Raw genomic sequence first — 25,212 nt, 5'->3', positions numbered from 1 at the left:
CCGTGTGACAAAGCCGCTAGGCTCTGCATGGCACCTTAAGCACTAGGGTGGCGCGTCGTGGCGCCCATCACCTTTCGCGCACACCGACTTGTTGTAGTACATTGATACTTAGACTAAAAGTAATATATCTTTGCTTTGAGATTGCTCGAAGGTGTTTAAGTAGTCAGTGATTAGTTTGCATTACATCTACTGATGTGAATGCGTGCAAATTGGTGATATTGGTTTTTCACAAGTTCTACTTTAGTGTAAATGAGCACTCCCCCAATTCTATTAGTGCAAACGAGCACTTCTCCAATTCCATTAGTGCAAACAAGCACTTCCCCAACTCCATTAGTGCAAAATATGTGTATTAGTTCACTGTTACACCGTTAGACTAGTATTAGCTCTAAGATTAGTGGTGTTATCACTCATTTGCAAGTGAGGGTTTTTCTGATGCTCGCGGCCTCCGCCTCCATCATCGCCAGCGGCAACCCCGATGACGCCTGGACGGACAGTGAGGACGACCTCACGTTCACCGCACGCCCCCGCCGTGTTACGATCACGGACACTAGTACACCGTCCCCATTTAATTTCCATCCATAACCCCCGCTCCCCCGATATGCCGACCCATTAAATACACATGCTATACCCTCTAACTCATACATACTCATAGCTACTCATCGCGTACTCGTCCTGACTCCTCCTGTGGTAACTAGTCACTATACGTCGCTGCGACTAGGACTGTGTCATGCGGACTGGCGATGACTCGTAGATAATATGATTCCCCACTCTCGCCCCTGTATATAAGGACAACACCCCAGAGCGCTCCCTCCCCAGACTTGAATCTCCTTTGTACACTACGTCTACCTCAGCTACGCGCAATCTCATCCTCTTGTCGCTCGCACTCGCTCGATAGCACGCAAGCGCCAGAGCATCGCCACCGTAACCACAGGGCGCCTAGGCTGTATTCCATCCAGAATAAGTCTTGAACGTAACACGCCGTGGCAAGAGCCACACCCCGGCCCCCGCCCCTGCTCCTGCCCCTGCCCCCCCTGCCCCCGCAGCTCCTGCCACCCCCACGGCGCGGGAGCTCCTTCTCCACATCTTCGGGATCGCGCTCAAGCTCGGCCCCCTCAACGACACCAACTTCGCAGAGGCCTCCAACCTCTTCAACAGGGCGCCTGGCCAGTCCGGCGATGCCCTCTCACAGTTCTGGATCCAGCACACCACGCAGTGCGTGCTGGCCATGGATTACGCCAACATCGCGGCCCACTTCCGCGACAAGGCAGCCCACGCGGCCGCCTCCCCTTCCCCGCCGGCTGCGGCGGACGCCATGGACGTCGTCCTCGTCGAGCTCCCCCCGACTGCACCCCTCCCCGCCCCTCCCCTCCAGGCGGCGCCTCCAGCCTCCCCCTCGCCTGCCCCCGTCCTCGAGGCTGCCCCCGTGGCTGGCCCTGTGCCCCCCGCTCTCACGCCTGCTGCACCCACCGGTGTCGCGGCCCTTCCAGCCAGGCCCTTCGGGGCTCCGACCCAACCTGCCCCCGGCCCCGCGGCCCTGGCTAGCGTTCCCGAGCCCACCTGGGTGACGGTTGCATGCACCGGCGCTAAGGGGAAGGGGAAGGGGGTAACCGGCGCGGCCCGCAAGGGCTTCGTCGGGCGCCCTGCGGCAGCCGCCACTCCCACGGCCCCTGCCCCCCCCCCCCCCCCCCGCCTCTACTCCCGTCGCCCCGGCCAAGGCCGCACCGACGGCGCTCCAAGCCACCCTGGCTGCGCTCCACCACTGCCGCCCGACCGGGTCCGCCCAGTTGGTGTACCTCCACGCCGCCCGCCCCAACCCCTCCCGACACCCCCTGGAGGTGAGCGACGCCAAGTGCCTCGAGGCACTCCGCAAGGTGGTCAATTTCAACATTGACCGGCTCAACTCCAACGCCGCGCGCACGCGGTGGACGGTCGTCCCCGCGGCCGCCCCCCGTGACACGCCTGCGGACTGGGACGCCCAGGCCGCAGCCCTCCAGACTGCGCTCGGCGGACTCCTCAGGGTGCCCATGCGCGCCTCGAGGTACGTCAACCGGGCCTCCGTCCTCTTCCACCATGTCAAGCGGACCGCGTTCGCCGACGATGGTTCCCTCATCGAGCTCTCCCCCCTCAGCGTCCTCCAGGACACCATCACCCGCTCCGGCAGCACCGCATGGACCGACGGCCGCGCGCTCCTCCCCGATACCACCACCTCTGTCTGATGGGGCCCTCACGCCACGGACTCCACCACCGCCACCCTCTTCCTCGACGTCATCAACGACAAGGACTTCAAGACGCTGCGCGCCCTCAACGGGTCGCGGCTCTCCTTCGACATTGGCCCACGCGCGTGCGTCCTCGCGCGCGTCCCCGACCGCCCCATCCAGTGCTCGAACTGCCAGCAGTTCGGGCACGCACTGTGCAGCGCTCCAGTGCCGCGCGCCTCCGGCGTGCGGTTACTGCGCGGGTGCGCACCACACCCACCACTATGAGCGCCTCGCCAAGCGCCCTGGTTGTCATGGAACGGACTCTGGACTCGCCCTATGTATTATTTTTCGTCTTTTCTTTGCCTTTTCTCTGCCTGCTACTATATTGGAAGGTTGTTCCCGCGCTTAAGCGCCCGTATCGCGGACTCTCTTAGCACTTGCACTTTGTGGGCTAGGTGAGTATCTCGATTGCCTGTATGTATGTAGAGCTATGTTAACTTGGTCTTTGTGGGCTAGACATCCCTCGTGTGACTCTAGCTTGCGTCTGCTTTGCGCCTAGTGCCGGCGACGCCTCTGCACCACTACATTGAGGTCATCCACCATCCATCTACACCCATCCACCCCTCCCTCTCCTCCAATTGGCATTCGCGGCCCGCTCCCGCGTCACTAACGAGAGTCGCGGGACCCTCAGAGACCGCATCGGATGGACCGTTGCACACTCCGAACTCCACGGCCACGTCCGCTACCAAACCCAACACATCCCCACACCGAGCCCCTCATCAACGAATACCGCATCGTGACCGAGGTGTTCGACATTTGGAAGAAGGTCGACAACTTCGTGCAACGCGCCGGAGCCCCTGCCAGCTAGAAGGCCGTCGCCAAGGACGCCTCGCTGACCCTTCGGGCCCTACTCGTACGAGCTGCCGACGTCGCCCTCGACCAACTCACCAGTATTGAGGTTGCAGCCGCCCTGGACGACCTACTCCCCACTAGCCAGCAGCACCTTCCCCCCTGGGGAAATATCCCCTCCGACATCGTAGAATGGGGATCCCCCAGCGAGCCCGCTCCAGAAGAAAGAGAACGCAACCAGGCCGCCTGGAACGCTCTCACTCTGGCGAACACAGGCACCACGGACGACCTGCCGCCCCTTATACCAGTACTCGACCTCCCTGCCGCTGTAACGCGTGCCCAAGACACCTCCACCCCGCAGCCCCCTCCTTACACTCAAAACGACAACTCGGACAAGGAGAACGAACCCCCGGTCCCCACTACCGACCTCCTCGCAGCCCAATCCCTCCTGATGGTTCACTGCAACTGGGTCCGAGTGCAGACCGCGGACGCGGAACCTGGAGTCCGATGTGGACTTCCCCCTGGAACCCTCGCAAGCTCCTCGCGCCTCACCCTCACCGGACCTGACGAGTCCCCGTGCCCGCGCCACCACGATACCCTTGACAACATCTTTGCCAAGCTCGAGGCGGAGATCATTGACTACCACGACGACGAGCTCGTCCTCGTTCACCCCCCACCTTGCACGCCTTGGTGGCGGGTCCAGGCAGGATCGGGGTGGTACGTCATTACGGCCCACGTCGGCGTCGACCACTACCTCAGGGCACGAGTGGACTCCTGGCCGGAACTGTTCACCCTGGCACGTCTCTACGAGTACTTGGAGATCGGATTCCCCCAAGTACATGCGAAGATCCGGCGGGACCTCCACCTCCTCGTCGCCGAAGCCATCGCGCAACACATCAACGCCCTCTGTGACGAAGTAGTCGAGAACCGCATCGTCAACACACAACCGTGGAATGTCTACCGCGAGAAGTTCAACCAGCCCATCATCACCATCCTCCAGAACTACGAGGGTGCCCACCTCCCTCTCCAGGAGTACGTTGATCGGGTATCGATTCAGATCGCCTCAGACCTCACGGCTGTGGGTATCAGACACGCCCCCTCTGTGGACGCAACAACGTCGACCGACATGTAGAAGGTCGGGACGACCCTTCCTGGGAGAGGGAGCTGATGTTACGATCACGAACACCAGTACACTGCCCCCATTTAATTTCCATCCATAACCCCCGCTCGCCAGATATGCAGGCTCGTTATATACATATTCATTACCCTCTGACTCATACATACTCATCACCACTCGTCTCGTACTCACCCTGACTCCTCCTGCGGTACCCAGTCACGATACGTCGCTGCGACTAGGACTGGGTTATACAGACTGGCGCGGTCACAATCTTCCGCTGGGTGAAGTGGTCGTAAACTGAAGAGCGCCACTTTGTAGTGTGAGTGCTCCGCCAATGTTGTATACAGCTGCGACTTACATACCATATACAGCAAATTTCTTGGTGGTTCTGCAACAAGACAAGACAGATCACTAGTCAATGCGGCGGCAAGAAGGGGAAGGCCTTGGGCAATGGTGGCGCAGGCGACTCCAGCGGCATGGGCGACAGCGGTCTGGGCGATGGCGGCAAGCGCAACACCGGAAAGAACACTGGTGTGGTGCTCGATCTCCAGTGTCGAAAGCCACAAAAGATCATGCCTCATCAGGCTTTCATGCACCTGTTCAAGGACGACATCAGGGATGATCTTAAGAAGGGCTTTCAAGACTACCTCAAAGGGCGCAACGAGGTGTTCCCTCTCAGTGCGGGCAAACCGATGGGATGGTTCGCGTTCAAGAACAAGGAGTGCGACCGCCTGCTTGCAGAGGCATCCGACAGTGTGAAGCAAGAAGTCGAGGAATACCGCCAGCATCACTACGAGGGGCGCCCGACGATTCTGCTAACGTTCGATAACATCATGAGCGAGGGTAACGCGAATGCGCGGCAAGAGGTACAGGTTTTGCAACGGTACGTACATGTCTTGAGGAATTGTGTGTTGCAGGTACTCATTGCCTTGATCGCCAGGTCAATTGACAGTGTCACCTACACGGGAATGGATGTTTTGAAGGTGTTCGAAGAACAAACAGGGTTGAAAGGCACATTGCTATTGGGTGGACCAAACCCAGAGTCTGGGGATCTGATAACCTTCTCGTACGTGATCAGTGTGAGCTTTGATAACGGCAACTTGAACCCATGCTGTTTTCCAGGATCATGAACGGGGAGACACTTACCAGCCAAACCTGATTCAACTCTTGTGAACAATGGCCACTGGTCCGTGACTCGTTCGATGGTTTTATCGCAAAAGCATTCGGTAAGTGAGATGCGTATCTAGCAAATTTTCTGACACTCACCACGTCTTCCAGACCCAGCGCTGCCAAAGCAGCTTGCTTCTCTGTACAAGGGCGACGCTGAAGAGTGCGAGCCGAGGGTAAGCGCCTCCTCCATGGACGGTGATGAGGGAGACAAACAAGCGCCGAACTCGGCCACAGCCTCTTCCTCGACCACAACCAGCACCTCCGCTACACTCTCTGCCTCGACCATGATCGCCTCAAGCGCAGGCACCTCTGTGGTTTCCACTTCCTCCACCACGACCGATCCCTCCTTGAATGCTCCCCTTCCCACTGTCTCATCTCGCAACACTGCAGCCGACACGTCTGCTCCACCTCCCGAAGCGCAGGAACTCACCTATGACCAGACACAGCGTAACACCATCGCCCGAAACCACACTCTTATGGAGCAAGTCATGCTTGCCAAGTCAGCGGACGAGGCTGCGGAGATTGTCGATAACCGCAAGGAGGTTCCGACTTGGATGGTGGACACGAAGGAATACCTGCGAAACGTCAGCAACGCGGAGTGGTGGCAGGAATCGGTGGAGAGCTGGGAGGGTTTTGAATACTGGGTCGAGGTGAGTATGCATCAGTGTCGACTGCGAGCATGTCCTTATGTGTACTCCACTGTAGGACTGTTATAAGTTCCGTGAGGGTGTCACAGGTGTTACCAGAAGGTGTAACAAAGGCACCAAATAACAGGGGATCTTGTTGGCTGTTGTATCTCTCATATAACAGTGGATCTTTTTGGCTGTTATACCCTTCGTATAACAGGGAATCTTTTTGACTGTCATATCCCTTGTATAACAGGGAATCTTTTCGACTGTTATAAGCCTCGTATAACAGTGAATCTTGTCGCTGTTATATCTTTCGTATGATGGTGGATCTTGTCAGCTACTGTTACTACACTGATGGCCTGGTCAGCTATTAATAGCCCTGTATAGGCACTGCTGCGGGTGGGCATTCCAGCAGGTATACTGGGCTGGAATTAGGGGTAAATAGATAGGTGTAGGTGACTATAGCTAGATGGATGCATTTAGGCTGGTACAGGTAGCCCGAATAGGGAGCAGTGGCTGGTATTTACTGGCAAATGGCTAGCCCAGGGTGCAGCACAGAGTGGGAAAATCATAAGGCACTAGCTATTCGTCAAAAGGGGCATCAAACAGCTTTCCAACGAATCCAAGAGCATGGTGATTGGAGCATTATTGGCAGAGATATAGATGTACCCTTGTTTTGGCCGATAGGGGCATCTGCTAGAATCAGGGATTGTGGATGGAATCCCCTGGTTCTTGTTGTATACTGTGTGTGTTGCCTCCTAATAAATGGGATTGAAGTCCGATTAGAGAGCCACCCCTTTGTTCCTGATTAGATCGCTGTTTACCCTCCAGCCACAGCACTTTTGATCCCTCGATAGCCACCCTCCATACCCTCCGATAAGCATTCGGTTTTTGGAATCCATTTCTTCTAGCATATGAAAACAGGCTCTAGTTGTTCATCCACCAGTTCTACTCCTCTAGAACAGTGCAATATATCACTATGGTGTTTGCTGCACCTACTAAACACTTTCATAAGGTCCTCAAAAATGCAGAGTGCCTTTTTATCAGACCATGTTTTATGGTGTAATACCCCCATCCGTCCCCCACTTCCCCCCCTGATCTTATTACGCACAATAATCCAATAGTAACATGTGAAGCCAATCTGAAGTTGCCTTGAACACAGCTGCAAGATGCAAAAAGAACCATGTGAAATGGCCAAGAGTTGGCTGAAATCTTACATCTGTGCCTAGGATGTGCCACTGGACTGCAATGTGTGGTCTAAAACCTTTGCACATACCTCTCCCACAACCATGCAAAGGATGGTACAGTTGCTCTCACATGTGGCAAAGGTGCTAATTCATGTCCAATATCATCCTGAAACATGGTCCATATGTTATTGCACTGGTTACATGAGAGTGTGTGCCTCATTTCATGTTTGTGCAAAGTGAGAGATATGGCTGAAGGGTAAAATGTGCCCTGTTTCAGATGTAGACATTGTCACTTCCTCAGTTCTTCACCGATTTTCATGATTGTAACTGCGTTGGATAGGTGTGTTGAAGCCCTTTTCAGATCTATACATTGGGGGTTTATCAGAGTCATATTTGAATGCTGATGAGGGCAATATGTGGAGGAGAGATAAGGATGGATAAGGCCCAAACACTGACTGATAATAATCTTTATAACAGCAACATATATCAATAATGAGTGGTCAAACAATGCAACAAGAACCAGGTTGATATATTGCACTGTTCTAGAGGAGTAGAACTGGTGGATGAACAACTAGAGCCTGTTTTCATATGCTAGAAGAAATGGATTCCAAAAACCGAATGCTTATCGGAGGGTATGGAGGGTGGCTATCGAGGGATCAAAAGTGCTGTGGCTGGAGGGTAAACAGCGATCTAATCAGGAACAAAGGGGTGGCTCTCTAATCGGACTTCAATCCCATTTATTAGGAGGCAACACACACAGTATACAACAAGAACCAGGGGATTCCATCCACAATCCCTGATTCTAGCAGATGCCCCTATCGGCCAAAACAAGGGTACATCTATATCTCTGCCAATAATGCTCCAATCACCATGCTCTTGGATTCGTTGGAAAGCTGTTTGATGCCCCTTTTGACGAATAGCTAGTGCCTTATGATTTTCCCACTCTGTGCTGCACCCTGGGCTAGCCATTTGCCAGTAAATACCAGCCACTGCTCCCTATTCGGGCTACCTGTACCAGCCTAAATGCATCCATCTAGCTATAGTCACCTACACCTATCTATTTACCCCTAATTCCAGCCCAGTATACCTGCTGGAATGCCCACCCGCAGCAGTGCCTATACAGGGCTATTAATAGCTGACCAGGCCATCAGTGTAGTAACAGTAGCTGACAAGATCCACCATCATACGAAAGATATAACAGCGACAAGATTCACTGTTATACGAGGCTTATAACAGTCGAAAAGATTCCCTGTTATACAAGGGATATGACAGTCAAAAAGATTCCCTGTTATACGAAGGGTATAACAGCCAAAAAGATCCACTGTTATATGAGAGATACAACAGCCAACAAGATCCCCTGTTATTTGGTGCCTTTGTTACACCTTCTGGTAACACCTGTGACACCCTCACGGAACTTATAACAGTCCTACAGTGTAGGCTGTCATACGACATCAAAGCATTGACAGTGCAGGTGAACCCCTGTTATACTGCTGTTATTGACCTGCCCAGGTCTTATGACATTGACAGGCTGGCCAGGTTTAGCACAACCGCTGGCCCACGTTGCTGGGCCCCTGTATAACAGGCAGGGAAACCACAGGTGGAGGATGTCGGTCCGGTGGACGGAGCCGGACGCCGGGAAGGATGCATGAAAGAAGCGAGTTGAAAGAGCGCAGCAGGCGCAGGGAACATGGTCTCAGAACGGAGCCGCAGCAAAGGCGAAAGCGAGCGCATAGTGGAACGAGGGAGAGGATTGAGTGGGGATATGGCTGACCTGGAGGACCTAGACACCTCCTTCAGCGACGGCGACAGCAAAGGTGTTGCGGGCAAAGTTTGCGCTCTCGCCCTCGATGTGGCTGAGGAAAATGTTGAGCCCAGTCCAAGCTGATCCAAGCTTCACGGATCATCTGAAGGCGGGCGTCAGCCTTGTCGCGGGCGCGCTCGGCGCACTCTGCACGGTGCTCGTACACCATGATGGCTTTGTGGGCTGGTCTGAGATCTGAGGTTGGGGCATGCCTTGTGCGGGTGGGGATGTGGGAGGAGTTTGGGTAGAGGTTTGGAAGGCAGTGAGGAGACGTTCTGCTTTCTCGGCGCGTCTTGTCATCGTCGTGAGCTCGGACTTGAGAGCCTCGGGGGCACGGTGGAAAAGGTGGGACGAAGCAGGTGGCACGAGTGCATGGTGGAGGCTTGGGCGGGGATACGGCTGACCTGGAGCAGCTGTACGCGCGAAGTGTTCTTCCAGCAGCCGGGTGTTCGCAAACGGCGTCTTGTAGGTAAACGAGATTTGTGTCAGAGTTGCAAGGGAAATGATGGCGACAAAGTCATAAAAGCCAGGGGAGGTGGAGGTGGTGGTGGTGGTGGTGGTGGAGGAGGAGGAGGTTGAAAGAGTGCAGCACCGGCGCGCGAGCTCCAACACGGGCGCCAGCACCGATGGGCACTTGGTCCAGATTGCGCACGGTGTCGCTGCCGTTCTGACACACAGAGCTGGTTGGGATAGCATATGTAGACAATCCGTTGTTGAATTATCAAGCAGTGTTAATGCTCTACGAAAGGTATCCAATCCCAGCTCGCGGTCCCGTTCTTCCTACAAGGACACCAGTCCGTCGCAACAGAAGTCGGTTGATTATGGTGCGCACCAACTCTTGTGTGCGTTCCCGCGCTCCATCAGGACAACCCCAAAATGCTAATTAGGACTAATCGCACTAATTTAGTTGATTAGCAGCCATTAGCCCTGATTATCTGTTAGCAGCTAATTAGATCGGTCCCCTGCTAATTACGACCATTAGAGAGATTAGTTCAACAATTAGCCATGCATTACTCCAGGTATTTGGGCATAGGGTGGGGGATTAGACACACAGATAGGTGGGCTTTAGTGAAGATTATCACAATTAGACACAGTTAGGCAGACATTAGATATCATAATCGCGCAACTAGTCAGACAATTAGAGAGTTCAGACCAAATATATTGAAGCATAGTAGTACAAATGCTATACTAGGTTCACGCAGACGAGACGTGGACATACGCGGGGGATGCATGGGTAAACGAAGGAAACACGGCGATGTGGGGGCGAGATGCTGCTGACGCGGGAGACAAGGGAGGGGTGGATGATGGGGCGGCGAGATATTACGAACGCGGGCGACGCGGGCGCAGGGTGGGTGACACGGGTGAGGTAGGCGAGGGCGAGACAAGCGACGCGGACGTTGGGGCATGGGTGATGTGGGCGATGCGCAGCGAGACGTGGGCGAATGCAGGCAATGGGGGGTAAACGTGGGCGACGCGGACGTTGACGTGCAGGCGACACGGATATGATGCGGGGGGACAACAGGCGACGTGGCGATGAACGCAGGCGACGTGGACATGGGTGACTTGAGGGCGATGCGGGGTAGACGAGTGAGGTGGGGAAGGCCGAGACAGGCGGGGCAAGGCGCGCTGGCGCGCGAGATGTGGACGACGTGAGGTGAAATGTGGGCGAACGCGGGAGACGTGGGCGACAGGAGTGAGGCGCACGAAAGCGACACGGGCAACGTGGGGCGATATGGGCGATGCGGGTGAGGTGAGCGATGTGGGTGACGTGGACGGGCGGGCAATGTGGGCGAGAATGAGCGTGAGCGAGCCAGCGCAGGGTAGGCGAGATGGGGAATGCTTACCTCTGAGTGCTGAGCAAAGGGTGGTGCCATCCTCCATACCACATCTTCGTCCGGGTCTCCTATGCACCTGAGCGCAGGAAGATTACGGGGCACAGCCGAGGGGAGCGCGGAGGGCGCGAGGGAGAGCAAGCCGCGGCCGCTGTGGATGCGGAGGATGCCCTGGCGGGGGAGGTTGGCCCAGTTGCAGAGGGAGCGTTGGAAGATTGAGCCCGGGGTGTAGAAGAGCGTGAGGGAAGATTTGAGGCTAATTGATAACCTTGCCGGTGTCCGGGGGAGGGAAACGCGGGCTAGGGGAAGACGAGTAAGAGCGGGCCGGTGGGTGACGCGGGGGGTGACATAGCGGCAAGGAAGGGGCGAGGTGGTAGACCCCGGCACAAGGTGGAAGACGTGGGCGAGGTCGGCGACGCGGGCGCGAGGCGGATGAGGGAGAGGTGGGCAGGATAACGTGGGGGCGACGCGGGGCAGGTGGCGACACAGGCGACATGGGATATGTGGCAAATGCGGGAACGACCCGGGCGGTGTGGGTGGTGCCGGTGAGGTTAGTGATGTGGATGACGTTGACGAGGCGGGCAAGAGAGGCGAGAACAAGTGAGCCAGCGAGCGCAGGGCTGACGAAAAGGAGAAGGCTTACCTCTGAGCGTTGAGGTCGTGCCCTCCTCCATACCCTGTTGTCTGAAGACGCGAAGCCTTCACACGCGTGACCGCCGCGGCGCCACTCGAGACGAGGAGACCGCGCATGAAGGCTGCTCACGGGGAAAGCGCCGGTGAACGGTGTCGCGGCGGGTGGCAACGACCGCGTACCACGGTCACGTCGGTGGAACGAGCGCCCCAAGCACGTCTGTTAGGACGTGCTCGTTGTGGGGACGTGGTCGATGATGCAGGTGGGGCCTGGGGAGGCAGTGGGCGAGGCAGGAAGCGCAGGAGGGTGGAGCGGGGGACTCACCGAGACAGGGTGTGGCCGCAGATGTCCTCACACATTGTGGGGTTGAGAGGTTGAGGCGGGGGGCGCAGAGTACGGCCTGGGGCGGACAAAGGGGGCCGGGACAGGGAGGACGGGGAGGACGAGGAGAGAACGAAGCGTGCTCAGGCAGGTGCTGGCAGCTCCGGACGCGTGGGAATCAACGCGCGTCGCGTTGCCACTGCCAGCGCTCTCCTCATCGTCCTCATTTGCACCACTGCCCTCCCCTATGTCGCCACGCTAACCTCCCGCACTCTATGCGTACAAGCACGCATTCCCCATCACAATTGCTCACTGGCTCCCTACCTCCCTCTCTCGCCCAAGAATGTCCTCTGCGAGGGCGTGTGCCACGTATTCTTCAATAAGGTAGGCTCTTCATTTCTTCTTGCGCATCCTTTCCTACCCATCCGGATAGCGCACCCTGTCGTTGTCGCCCTTACCTCTCATTGTGCCACGATTGACGCAGCGCAACTTCCCCCTCAGGTCCTCACCCATAGCCTCCTCATGGCCCCCATTCCGCCCCCGCATCGCCACCCCAAGGCCTCACCACCGCGCCCATGTTCGCCCGTGTCTCCCATGCCGCCGCTGTGTCAACGTCTGTGTCACCCCTCCATTGCCCGCGTCTCAAACTGCGCCGCCCACCCCACCCCCGCCCACTGCGCTCGCGTTCATCCACGACTCGTCACCCGTGTTAGCCCGCATGTCGTCCACGTCTCGTGCGCGTCAACATCACCCACGCCTCACCCGTCTCACCCGTCTCGCCCTTGCCCATGTCACCCGTGTCTGCCTAGCACCCCTCACCCACGTAGCCTGCTTCACCGACATCACCGCCCGCTTCACTGACGTTGCTCGCGTCACCCGCGCGCGTTCGCCCACGTCTCGCCGCCGCGTTGCCCTACGTTATCTGCATCTACGGTGAGCACCCCTCCACTCCGCGTTGAACCCAGCACAAGACCGACTAACCTGTGATTCCCACTACGCTGCCCTGGGCTCGCGAACCGCGAGCTGTACACGGACGAGTTCGGGCGCGAGACACCACGGTTAGTGAGTTCCTTTCGTGCCCGAGACTTTGATTATTCTCATGACGACGTTTAGGCCCTCGGTGTCCTCCTCATCCACCCGCCATGGGCTGGCAGCCCTAGCACTGCGCATCAGTGGCCGACAACCTGTGCCTCCGCGTGTTCTGCGCAGCACCCGAGGTGTTCTGTGCCGTCATTGTCTCGCCTCCCTCCCGTCGCCCACACTGCCCCTGTCTCTCTCGAAGCCTGCGTCTGCTGTGGCACCTACACGGCCTGTGGTGTTACTTGTACCTTTAATGTTACCCTCGTTAGTTGCAATATATCTGTTTGAGGTTCAAATTAGTATCGTGCGAGATCAGATACGAGTGGATTATGTCAATTAGTAAGAGAGCTGCTAGAATTACTGAGAATAGATGATCCACAAGACTGCTTGTACCAAATTATCACACATTAGTCACGACTAGATGGCCCAAATCTGTTAGTCCGATTAGCCATGCCATTAGGACTAATTTACTGCTGTTAGTCCTAATTAGCATTTTGGGGTTTTCCTGATGTCACTGCAGCTGATATTCAGGTGCAACGCGCAAGCCCACGTCCGTGAAAGCTTCACAGTCAACCACGGCGACCACAGCAAAGGCCAAAAATGCGAACGGTGGGGCCATGAAGCGTCCACGGACCCGAGTTGATGAGGTTTGTGATGCCCCATCCGGTGAATATCATAAAGTTCTGACGCATCTGCAGCAACCAAGATTCATCAACACACCGGACGATGATACGTCGGACGAGGGGCACACGCATAAGAAGGCCAGAGACGAAGAATATTCTTCCGCAGAAGAGGTATGTGTCCGGGTTATTGCCGCCGTGGCAGATACTCATATGCTTGGGTAGGATATTGACCATGGCGAGAGTATCGAGCCTGTGCGCAGCAGCAGTGGCCGATACAACCTCCGGAAGCAGCCGCTACGCGTCAGACACGTTGCTGAAGCGGCGATCACTCAGATAGAGTACTACCTCGTGTTGAAGAACGCGTTCCCAGATGGCCTCGAGAAGTATAACGTTGCCATTCGCCAGACTCTTGTCAAGTGCGCAGAAGCCCTCAAGGACCCAGACATTGCGACAAGGCTCAAGACCGATGCAAGCTACGCTCGGAAGATCTCAGGGATTGTGAGTGCTGATTCATTCGTCCTGTTTAACTTGCAGATTGTGATCGCGTTTCGACCACCAGCCAGCACAACGTATCCCAATCTTCCGTGGGAGAGTCAAATCCAACGTCACTGCACTCTCGGGCGGTCTCTTCAGTCTAGACACAGAGGACGAGCACAAGATCGACTGGCTCACTGAAGAGGATCGCTTCATCTACCGTTGTGATTACATTGTGAGTTTCAGTTGGCACTCGCCGTTCGTACTCCCCCAATTGCGTTGCACATCCTCCTCGTCTGCGCTCGCATCCTCCTTGCATCCTCGCGCGTCCTCCTTGCATCCTCGCGCGTCCTCCTCGCATCCTCGCGCGTCCTCCTCGCATCCTCGCGCGTCCCCTTCTCATGCTCGCGCGTCCCCCTCTCATGCGCACGCGTCCTCCTCGCATTCTTGCGCGTCCCCCTCTCATGCGCGCGTGTCCTCCTTGCATGCGTGCACTTTGCATGAGCAGCAGTGAATCGTCAGGAGCATCTGTTGCCATAGCCTATCGGCAGCTACAGATGCACCTGGTGATCCGTGATGCGCGCCCGTGTAGACGCGCCTTGGCGGGCGGCAAGGACGAATGGCGCGCATCAACGCGTGGCTGTGATGCACGCCACGCGTCCCCTTCGCCGTCCTTGCCGTCCTCCTCTTCCTCCTCCTCTTCCTCCTCCTCCACCCTCGTCGCCCCCAGCCTCCCCGCTCTGCCCAGGTAGACGATAGCGACCATATGGTCGACTGTCGCCTGCTATTGGACTCCGGTGTCACCAGGTGACACCGACCTCCCGACCTCAACCTCGACCTCAACCTCAACCCCGCCCTTCAGTCACCTTCCCGGCCACTCTCACAACAAACACACCGCGCAAGGACGTCCATGCAGACGTCCTCAATATGGAGATTGGAATATGGGAGCCGCGGCGATGTACCGCGGCCCTTTGTTTTAGTGAGTTCTCCGCTCCGTTCTCCTGCACTCCCAACGCCCACCCACACGACGGGAAAGGCCAGATGGGAAGCACCGGAGTAAGACCTGCAACAGGCTGAGGCCATGTTCCATGTCACTGTCACGGTCTCTGGCACACACCAGACAAAGACCAGGAATCATGGTCACACCGTGGTCTCAGCCTGGTCTTCGCCAGCATGCTTTATCAACACACGCCTACTCCGCACGTGAGAAATTCCACCCCTTTGCAGTACTCATTCGCTCCCGATTTAGTGCACCCTCCCTCCGAGCTGTATTATATAATCACTGCGCAGGGAGACCAGGCTGAGATCATGGTGTGACCATGATTCCTGGTCTTTGTCTGGTGTGCGCAACACCGGACAAAGGCCGTGACCGTGATATGGAACATGGCTTCAGCCTGGCGAATGCCCTGTTTTGGCGTTTACCATATGGCCCCTCCCGTCGTGCCATGCCATGACAGGCCTAAGGACGTCCGCCCGACCCTCCCGTCGCTCTCCTCCTCCGCGTCGCCCGCCCCCGCCACCCGCCTTTGCGTCGCCCTCCTCCTCGCTGCCCTCTTCCTCCTGACCCTGCTCCGCCCACCCCTTGGCCATCTGCGCCGCCGCGTTGCCCACCACCTTCATCTCCCCCTCCTCCGCGTCGTTCCAGCCCACGTCGCCTCCTCTTTGTCGCCTGCCTCCGCCTCGCCCTCGTCTCGTCCGCCCTCGTCTCGCCCACGTCCTCGCCCTCCCCCTTTGCGTCGCTCGTCGCCGCCTCGCCTTCTTCCGCGCCCGCCTCCTCCACGCCCACTTCCTCCGCGCCCGCCTCGCCGCGTTACCCTTCTCCACCCACCTCACCGTCCGCCTGCGCCTCACACGGGTCCCCCACGCCTGCGCCACCAGGTCGCCCTCCTCCGCGTTGCCGTTCTCCGCCCACATCGCCATCCACCTGCGCCTGGCCCGCGTCCTCCCGCCTGCCTGCCTCCTCCGCGCGCGCCAGGCGCGCCTTCGCCTGGCCGCGTCGCCCTACTCCGCGTGCGCCTCCTCTTCGCTCGCCTCCTACACGCTCGCCTCGCCCGCGTCCCACACGCTCACATCCCCCACGCCCGCCTACCGCCTCCGCGCCCGTGTTGCCCACCTCCCCGCGTTGCCCACCTCCATCCGTGTCGCTCCCATCCGCCTGTGTCACCCACCCGCACCCACCTCCGCCTCTGCCTCCACATTGTTGCGGGGCGTAGTATTACTCGCTAGCCCACCTGTGTAGTAGTTTACTGATAAATATATTTGATCACTAATCATATACAAAGTGTGGTGTGAAACAAAAAGGAAGGTGAGCTCACTGTCGGAGACGGTGAGCTCAGGTGGCAGGACCCGAGGTGCCAGTATCTGGACGTCTCGGGGCAGTGTCGCGCCCATGTGGCCGGCGGCTGTGTGGGGAGCGCAACTGGGCTGGCCGGATCAACAGGTGCATCCTCACCTGCTGATAGGCTATGGTAACAGATGCACCTGATGATTCACTACTATAGTTTGCATGCGTGCACTTCCGACTGCTCGCACGCACGCGCGCGTATGGGGCGATGAGGATAGACGCAGATGATGAAGGAAATGAAAAAGTGGAGGCTAGCAGGTTATGAAGTTGACAAGGCCACGGGGGACGAGGAAGCAAACACGGCAGCGAAGGGGAGGTAGTATAGTGTGATGACATATTCAAGGCCATGCGTAAGCGTCGCTGTGGGTGTACGCGGGACGGGGACTATGTCAAGACCGAGAGCAGCGGAGTGGGGACGCATCAATTATTGCAGAGGGCCAGCATCAAGCACCGAAACGCGCATAAATGCAGGGAATACTCACCTCGTTGTCTTGCTCCACCTGCCCATTGATGCCTGCCTCCTCTTCCATCTCCTCGTCGTGAGCGAAGGCATCTTCGCCGTCGCACTCGTCGTTGTCGTCCTCATCAGCGGCAAAGAGGGTGTCGCCATTCTCCTTGTCAACGACGATGTCATCGTTAGCGTTGTCCTCGTCAGCGAAGAGAGCATCGCCGTTCCCCTCGTTGGTGTCGACGTGGTCGGCGGTGTTGTCCTCGTCGGCGGTGAAGAGGGTGTCACCAACATCGGGAACAGAGGCCATGCCTTCGCCCTCCTCGGCCCAACCGTCATGACTGTTGTTCTCCTCACAGTTATCCCCCCTGCTCTCCTCGCCCTCGCCCTGGCTCCCGCCATCGCTGGCACCACCGTCGCCCTCCAATCTCTCGTCGTCCTCATCTTCGTGGTCCGCATGAGCGGAGAAGATATCGCCCTTGGCCACGATATGATCGTCCATCGGCAGTACCTCCTGCAGCATCAACAATGAGTACAAGTACGTGGCGAGAGGGGAATGCACTTGCATCATCGATTGAGGTCGCACGGAGTTTACTGGCCCACGGCATCGTGATTCTGACATGGTTGAACGTGTGGTGGTTGACTGTAACCGATGTCCAGCGATTACATGGCCTCCACTCTTCGCCTGGTCCCCTGAACATCAGCCTGTTGCACGAAAACATGTCGCAATACGATGAGATATCAACGAGGTCCCAAATTAGGATGTTGTCCTCAGTCCAGGGAATCCATTGCGTGCGGCTGACGGGATTGCAGTCGGACTATGCAACGTCGTCAGGCTCCATATCTCGACGGTAGTAAGGGAGTTGCAACGTACCAGCAAATGGTAATATACTGTGAGTTTCCACGCATCGGAGTTGGAGGCGTAGGCATGGTCGTCGTCGTCGCTGTCGTCCTCAGAGGGTAGGCTTCGCAGCGCCCTCAAGAAGTGGTCCTCCATCTTGAGAAGAAAGGTGCGGTACATCCCCGGATCTATGAGCCAGGTCAATATTTCAACTGTGGCAAGAATACGAAACCACGTACGGGTGTGCGTGAGCAGACTGCGTTTGGCATCTGTGGATGGTCCAACGAGGTGCGCATCCGGCCAAAAGGCGAGACTGAATTCTGCCAGCCCGTTTGCAGCCACGCTCAGGGACGGGGGCGCGGACGTTGGGCCAGAGCCCAATTCACCAGAGGGGACAGATGCTGAGCGGTGAAGTGAGGACGGGGGTGACGAAGGCGTCAACGTGAGCAGAGCGATAAATGACTTCGTCGCAGCAGTCCGGGGCGCCGAATCACCCAGGGGCTTCGGATCGAGGGTCAGTCCGATGGTCTAAGCTAATGATATGAGGGTATCGATTGTTATGCATACAGTGACACATTTCACGCCGATCAGTGACTGTTCCCTAACCAGTACGCTGACGCTTCCCCTCTCGCTCCTCCTCTCGCAACTGCTCCCGATGTTCATTCTGTTTTCTCTTGTAGGTATTCCTAGAAAACGTCAGAGAGGTCATTACGTTCGAGGAGATTATGACTCACGGACTCCATCCTGATCCTTTGAGGGATGGAAAGTGTCTAGACCGCTTCCCCGTGTCAGACCTCGTTCCGACTGTATCCATCGCGACCGCGGCGGCGGCGCGAGTCTCAACAGACGCACTACAAGATGGATAAGCGTCTGGTCACGGCAAAGCTAGCTGGTCATGTTACGGTCGCGGAGCGCGGGAGCGCGGAGGTCGGGCGAGTCGGAGACGAGCGGAAAGGCGGGATCGGATTAGAGGACGCGCTTGACCTCGGAGAGGCTCGCGGTAGCGGGGAGACGGGCAGGAGAGGCGACGGGGAGGAGCCAGGAGGCAATCGCGTAGCGGCGCAGTAGGTGCGGGAACAGTATATAAAGCTAATGGTGGCGGACGATCGTATGCTAAGCGTACGTAGCGGGCGCGCGCCGAAGCTCGTAACCAGACAGGCGGAGCAGGCCATAACAGGTCAATCGTACCTCGACTTCGCACCGCGTGTCGCCTTGCCTCCACGATTAGACTGTGCCTTACCACCGCGCGCGGTCTTCCCAGCTCGCGCGTTCTTCGAGGTCTTGCTGCCCATCGGGTGAATGCTGGGCGAAGATCAGTCGATGTTCGGAGCTGCGAGGGGCTAACCTACACTCCCAACTTCGGTACCAACGACCGCGTTGCAGTTTCGGGCGGCGGGCTGGCCTGCTTCTCATCGGCGGGCGTTGGCCCCACGCCAGACTTGCGCACTGGGCGGGGTGCAGGCGGCTTACGTTGACGCGTCGCGAGACTACTTGGGCCGTCCGGGGCTTCCGCTAACGTCGCGCTGCCCACGGAGGTCGGGTCCCCACGCGCGGCATCGTCCGAGGCAGTCGCGGTGAGAGCGCTATTCTCCACAGCAAGCGCGTCGGGCTTGCGCGCGTCGGTGTCGCACGCGGCGTCCTCCGAGGCTGTCGCGACGAGCGCGCGCGCGGCGTCTTCCTCAGCGAGCTCGCGCGATCTCACTTCCAAAGGTCAGTGAAAACGCTGTGTCTCAAGGAGGGACACGTACGATCAAATATATCTTCCAGCTATCTAAAGAACTCCATCGACTGGCATTCCGAGAGCCAGCCCATCCTCTCCTTCATGGCGGCGGTAAATTGCCGCCCTCGGGGATCTCGCCCCGTCTCTTGCCTGGGGGAGCAGCTCAGATCGTGCACCAGTGTCAACGTTAGGACTCACAACATGTACGCAATCTCCCCGTACGCGTTGAGCCCTCCCAAGAAGACAGCCCCAACATAACCCGTCTCGGCCTTCCACGCCTCCAAGGCTGCCCTGACCTTGACCTCCAAGTCCAACGTCGCCCTGATAACGGTCAGCGACGAAATAGACGTGGTGCGTAGTACTCACAAACGTCTCTTCGCCTCTTTGGCTTCAGTTGTGTCAGCCATCGCGTCCTTAGCCTTTGCCTCGAGTGCGAAAGTCCCCTGCTCTTCTGGAGTAAGTGCGTCCCAGGCCGCCTTCACGCTCTGGTTCCAGGTCCGAAGGCGGGTTGAGCGACAGGGGTCTTTGGACATATCGGGTTTAGACGGATGATCGCTGCGCATGAACAGTCTGTACCCGTCAGTTCGACGAGGGACATGCGCAAGAGGGGCGATTGCGGACGGCATGGACGATGTGGGCGGCGCGGGCTTCGCGCGAGGTGCATCTGCGGTTGGCACAGGTGTAGCGTGTGCGGCGGTCTTGCTTGGCTGGCGAGTGACTTCATCAAGACGTTGGCCTGTGCGGGTGACCCCGCGAATTTTCAGCCTACACCACTCCTTCACGCGGCCCCCAATACGCTGGAGTAGGACGATGAGGACAAGAACTCTGCAGTAAAAAGGTCACGTACCGCTTTCGCCATATGTTTGCGCTCTTGCGCTTCTGCCTCGGTCTCGTCGCGGATGTGTTCGGAGTTCAAACCGCGATTCCTTGACTTCGCTCGACGCGCCTCGTACACCTCGGTAGTCTCGCCGGGCAAAGGATTCTTCAGCAGAATGACGTACTCGGTATAAATCATATCAGTAGCCATCTTCTGCCGGTCTGACTGACTACTACGCAGGAGATTCTGAATCTCCGGCTTGTTCAACCATCTGGTGACCAGAGCGATCTCTTCTTTGCGCATTTTTGTGGTCCCCATGGTGTATACCTGCAAACGCCGTCTGAAATAGAGTTATAGTTCAAAGAACGGCAACTCACCAATCGTGCGCACCAAAGGGGGAGAGGGGCGGATGAGCGAGACGGACACGGACGGAGTCAAAAGGACAGAGCGGATTCCTCATTATAAGCTACACAACACAAGCACGCGGAACTACAGATCATGCAAAAATTATCCAGATCTCGGAGGAGCGGCATCGATACTAGCGAGCAAGCAAATGCGAACAGGAGCGATCGGGAGTCGCTGGTAGGTACGCACGAAACTGTCCACATAAAACGCGATCGCAGCGCTCTGAATGGCTGCGTAACGAAACGGGTCGCAATCCTCAACCTCGGCCGCTGCCCCTGAGAGTGATCCTGGACGAGATGGCCATTGCTGCTCCACCTGGAGCAACGCGCAAAGACGAGGTCTGCCGCATTCCCACCCAGTGGCCGGTGGACGGATCCAGCAGGACGACGAGTGATCGACGTCGTCAGAGGGACAGATGCCGAGTCCCGAAGAGGCCTCGCCCCACCATACATAGCAGTACATGATATGCATAAAACCCTGTTAGAGTGCCCCGGGTTTATGCATGCAGTATATTATGCATGAACAAATATATGCATATAATCCCTTCATGCATACATTTATTCTGGAGTTAATGCCTGACAGCAAAACAGCACAGCTAGGGAATTGAACCCAGGACCTCACCAAAGCTAAATGTTGTGACCTCATTGACCACTACACCAAACTGCCATGTCTTGCCTCCCACACTCATATATTATATCCACTCTTTTCTACCACACACAATCATAGGTGGCCTACCTCGCTAGTTCAACAGTGCCTCTATGCATACAACCTGTCTATGCATACATCCTGTTTATGCATTAACCTGTTTATGCATAAAACAGGTTTATGCATAAGATTGGTTTATGCATAAGATGTGTTTATGCATACAATGTGCTTATGCATAAAATGGGTTTATGCATACAATGAATTTATGCATATGATGAGTGTTGCGGTCGCACAGGCGAGGTCAAGTGGGTGTGGACGAGGGTAGGTGCATGCACGCAGGAGAGGGGTCAATTAGGCAGGTACAGATGTTGTAGATGGGTAAGGATGGTAGTGTAGAGCTGCGAGTGTCCTCGTTGGCTTGCAGAGCAGGAGAGGAGAAAGAGTGGTGTTGGAGTGTGTCGTCTTGAGTCGCGTGGTCACCGAAAGTAGAGTGGTAGTGACAAGTGTGAAGTGAGAAATAAGAAGTGAGACGAAGCATTGTCGTGAGCAGGCGGCTATCGGCTAAGTTGTTAGGTGGCAGCGAACGGGTGGGCAACGGGCGGACGGGCGGACGGGCAAACGGGCAAACGGGTGGACGGGCAAACGGGCGAACGGGCGAGCAATGAGCGAGAGTCAGGGGGAGGAAACTGGATTCAATGGCCCGCAGGCATGTACATATATAAGAGGACCAGTGGGGCTCCTCGTCACAGAGAATGCGAATAGAAAGCGAGAGAAGCTAGGACTAGACATTCGAGAAAGAGTCCGTGGCCAAAGCCCTGTCCGCGTACCCTCCTTGCCTGTCTCTCCACCAACAGTTCCAGCATTGTTTGATGCGTGTTGAGGGATATCTCGGGCGGAGCCAGAGCGGTGCGGCACGACTATTTACAGAGCACAGGCTGCCCCCATTCAGCCGCGGTCACTCGCACTCGCTCCGGCCCGGCCCTACCATCCTAACAGTGTTCGAATGGGCTCGCTGCGGCTTTGAGATGGCGCATCAGGTACGACAGACGCTACAGTAGATACAAGGCATGTGAGTCTGAGGCTGTACGAGTGAACAGGAGAGGATAGAAAGGTATATGACGTATGGATGTATGGTGACTTGAGTGCGGATTGCCGCGCTTCGTGTGCGAGTTGTATGTGAGATGGTCTGTGAACGGTTAGGACAACGGGGAACCCGACATGTGGGGGGAACAAAAGATCTTGACCCCGAGATCCGGAAGCGCAGAAGGGACCAACTACACCCAGGGCACACACCCCGCCTGCACCCGCAACAGCTCGTCAATATTCGTCAACATGGCGATGGCCGAGGGCATGCCGGGGTCGAGGACATTGAAGGAATAGTCGAGCATGGAGCCAGCGCTGGGCGTTGGGCTTGGGCACATGGCACCAGCGAGGTTTGGGAGCATACAGATGCAGCATGCGCCGAGGGTGATGGGGTTGTCGAGATTGTGAGAACACGTGTTGAGCGCGATGTGGTGGATGTTGATGTCAGGATACGGCAGGTGCACGAGTGGGACAGTTGTGAGGCGAAGCAGGTCGTAGTCGGCATTGCGGCGCCCAGGTGTTGCCCATTGAGGAGCCGCAGTAGGGTGGTGTGATCAGTAGCTGACACCCAGTCCAAGACTTCCCAAGCACGGTCAGCAAGGTCGAATGGGAAGAGGCACTCTTGCCCGTAGACGAGGTAGTAGGGGGTGTAGCCTGTAGCGCTGGAGACGGTGGTGTGAACGGCGAGAAGGGTGGCGTGGAGGAAAGATTTCCAGTGCTTAGTGTTAGTGTACGACAGCTCGCAGGCACGAAAGATCGCCTTCTTGAGGGTCCCTCCGGATCGTTCGGCGATGACAACAACATTATACTTGTCTAGGAGCAGCGCCGTAGCGCCCTTGAACTCCGCGCCGCCATCACAGACGACTGTGATGGCGCTACCGAATCGCGTGATGATGTGCTCATAGAGAAAGCGGGCCCATGCTTTTGCGGAGTTGGTCTTGGAAGCAACAGCTTCTTCCCATTTGCTCGTAGCGTTGACAGCATGGAAGAGGTATCGGTGAGAACCTGGCATGAAGATAGTGTCAATGTGGAAACGGCGAAGGGCGCACGGAGCGATGGTGTTACGTCGAAGTCCGAGTTCCGTCAGGAACGAGGCCTAGATGCCGAGTGGTTATGTCCGTGAGAAGTCTCTTGATGCCGACGCGAGTGAGCACGGTGCACTATCAAGTGGACCGGCGAGCGAGCGAGGTAGAAGACAAGCAAGAGATGTATTGGCACTAGGCCAGAGGGACGTAGCTAGACAGGAGGTCGAAAGATGGGGAGCGCTATGCTGCGTTGTCCCTCTTATAAGTACAAAGGCCTCGAGGCCACGGTCTGTAAGGGGTGAGGTAACGGTGCGTATACAGCGAGTCCATACGAGTCAGCACGCATCATGGCTACGGCATGTAAGGGGGTAGGTCGTAGTGAGGCTGCCATGAGGTGCGTGCATGTCCGAGGCGAGGCTGCACAGCAGCATGAGGCAGAGACAGGAGTGGTAGTACAGTAGCCCCTGAGGGCACGAGGCGTAGTCCGTGACGGAGATGACGAGGACAGGAGAAAAAGGGTGGGCGTACGCATGGTGTTCGTAACAGATGGCGACAGTGTTCAAGGGAGCGTGTGGCCTGTGTACAGAGCGGTATTGGCAGGTTTTGCAAGAGCGCACGAACCAGATGACATTGTCGTACATCTTCGGCCAGTAGTAACGGTCTTGAAGTGCACAGAGTGCGGGCAGCGCCCCGCGGTGACCACAGTCATTGTGGGCAGAGGCGATGCGACGGATACGATCAGCCAGGTCTGTGAGAACCAGGACCGCAGTCTTGTCAGGTCGTAAGTGGTAGATGTGGGAGTTAGAGACCACAAAGCGCGCGCCCATCCTAGTGACAGCACGAAGCAGCGTAGGGTCTTGCGGTGGAACACCGGACGTCCAGAAGCGCATGAATGCCTCCCAAGGGGGCTCGTCTGGAACGCAGTGATCCGCGCGAGGCTCAGCAGCAGGGCGGAGAGGTTCAATCGGATAGACCCCAACCACAGGCGACGTGTCGCGGCCATGCGGGGCAGCTCAGAATGCAAGCATGTCAACAGGCGGGTCAGTGTCACCTGCGGAGTCAAGAACACCTTTTTGACGGACCTTGCTGACCGTGCTTGGGAAGTCTTGGACTGGGCATCAGCTACTGATCACACCACCCTACTCGCGACGCGCCTCCTCCAACTGTCTCGGAATGAGTCCGCGATTGGGAATGCTGTCGACACTCTGACCTGCACGCGACGTGCCACTGTTGACGCATGGAACGAGAAGCACGCTACACGTATCTGTGCCAACGGCTTCTGACCAGGTGAGTGGGTCCTTCTGCATGAGTCGTCGCTCGATACACAAGTTGCGGTGAAATCCGCTCTGTGCTGGGCTGGACCATATGTCGTTGAGAAGCATCTCCTGAGCGGATCCTACCGCCTGCGCGAGCTCTATGGGCCACTGATGCGTGCGTCCACACCCGCGTCCCCCTTGAAGTTGTTCTTCTTTAGGTCCAACTACCAATCTACCCTTGCGCCTCTGCCACGTTTGCGCCACGCAACTCCTCAATGGGCAACACCTGGGCGCCGCAATGCCGACTACGACCTGCTTCGCCTCACAACTGTCCCACTCGTGCACCTGCCGTATCCTGACATCAACATCCACCACATCGCGCTCAACACGTGTTCTCACAATCTCGACAACCCCATCACCCTCGGCGCATGCTGCATCTGTATGCTCCCAAACCTCGCTGGTGCCATGTGCCCAAGCCCAACGCCCAGCGCTGGCTCCATGCTCGACTATTCCTTCAATGTCCTCGACCCCGGCATGCCCTCGGCCATCGCCATGTTGACGAATATTGACGAGCTGTTGCGGGTGCAGGCGGGGTGTGTGCCCTGGGTGTAGTTGGTCCCTTCTGCGCTTCCGGATCTCGGGGTCAAGATCTTTTGTTCCCCCCACATGTCGGGTTCCCCGTTGTCCTAACCGTTCACAGACCATCTCACATACAA

General features: G+C 57.1%; 5 protein-coding genes across 5 annotated transcripts; 2 read left to right on the top strand and 3 right to left on the bottom strand.

The window, feature by feature from the left end:
* Positions 1-360: 360 nt before the first annotated feature.
* Positions 361-2,329, bottom strand: BXZ73DRAFT_78050 (uncharacterized protein; the record flags this gene model as incomplete). Its single annotated transcript, XM_048022799.1, has 5 exons — positions 361-482; positions 997-1,160; positions 1,188-1,759; positions 1,794-2,258; positions 2,291-2,329. The coding sequence occupies 5 exons, from the start codon at positions 2,327-2,329 to the stop codon at positions 361-363; spliced, it is 1,362 nt and encodes a 453-aa protein (XP_047877355.1).
* A 2,311-nt stretch (positions 2,330-4,640) lies between these two features.
* On the top strand, positions 4,641-6,545 carry BXZ73DRAFT_78049 (uncharacterized protein; the record flags this gene model as incomplete). Its single annotated transcript, XM_048022798.1, has 8 exons — positions 4,641-5,047; positions 5,105-5,243; positions 5,385-5,394; positions 5,443-5,984; positions 6,040-6,070; positions 6,301-6,325; positions 6,351-6,400; positions 6,457-6,545. The coding sequence occupies 8 exons, from the start codon at positions 4,641-4,643 to the stop codon at positions 6,543-6,545; spliced, it is 1,293 nt and encodes a 430-aa protein (XP_047877354.1).
* A 2,385-nt stretch (positions 6,546-8,930) lies between these two features.
* BXZ73DRAFT_78048 (uncharacterized protein) lies at positions 8,931-9,647 on the bottom strand (the record flags this gene model as incomplete). Its single annotated transcript, XM_048022797.1, has 2 exons — positions 8,931-9,031; positions 9,098-9,647. 2 exons carry the CDS (start codon positions 9,645-9,647, stop codon positions 8,931-8,933), a joined length of 651 nt encoding a protein of 216 aa, XP_047877353.1.
* Positions 9,648-13,265: 3,618 nt separating this feature from the next.
* On the top strand, positions 13,266-14,558 carry BXZ73DRAFT_78047 (uncharacterized protein; the record flags this gene model as incomplete). Its single annotated transcript, XM_048022796.1, has 6 exons — positions 13,266-13,290; positions 13,347-13,462; positions 13,514-13,609; positions 13,661-13,936; positions 13,998-14,147; positions 14,505-14,558. 6 exons carry the CDS (start codon positions 13,266-13,268, stop codon positions 14,556-14,558), a joined length of 717 nt encoding a protein of 238 aa, XP_047877352.1.
* A 743-nt stretch (positions 14,559-15,301) lies between these two features.
* BXZ73DRAFT_78046 (uncharacterized protein) lies at positions 15,302-20,949 on the bottom strand (the record flags this gene model as incomplete). The annotated part of the gene is made up of 17 exons (XM_048022795.1): positions 15,302-15,814; positions 15,837-16,067; positions 16,091-16,158; positions 16,228-16,336; positions 16,739-17,218; positions 17,247-17,409; positions 17,437-17,522; positions 17,579-17,733; positions 17,785-18,073; positions 18,113-18,231; positions 18,280-18,396; positions 18,747-18,847; positions 18,895-19,242; positions 19,464-19,586; positions 19,632-20,062; positions 20,113-20,409; positions 20,677-20,949. The coding sequence occupies 17 exons, from the start codon at positions 20,947-20,949 to the stop codon at positions 15,302-15,304; spliced, it is 3,903 nt and encodes a 1,300-aa protein (XP_047877351.1).
* Positions 20,950-25,212: the final 4,263 nt, after the last annotated feature.

Source organism: Epithele typhae (genome assembly GCF_022376455.1).
Source record: "Epithele typhae strain CBS 203.58 chromosome Unknown BXZ73scaffold_28, whole genome shotgun sequence".
Taxonomy (NCBI): domain Eukaryota; kingdom Fungi; phylum Basidiomycota; class Agaricomycetes; order Polyporales; family Epitheliaceae; genus Epithele; species Epithele typhae.
The sequence above is the reverse complement of the archived record's forward strand: the minus strand, read 5'-3'. Positions and strand labels throughout refer to the sequence as shown.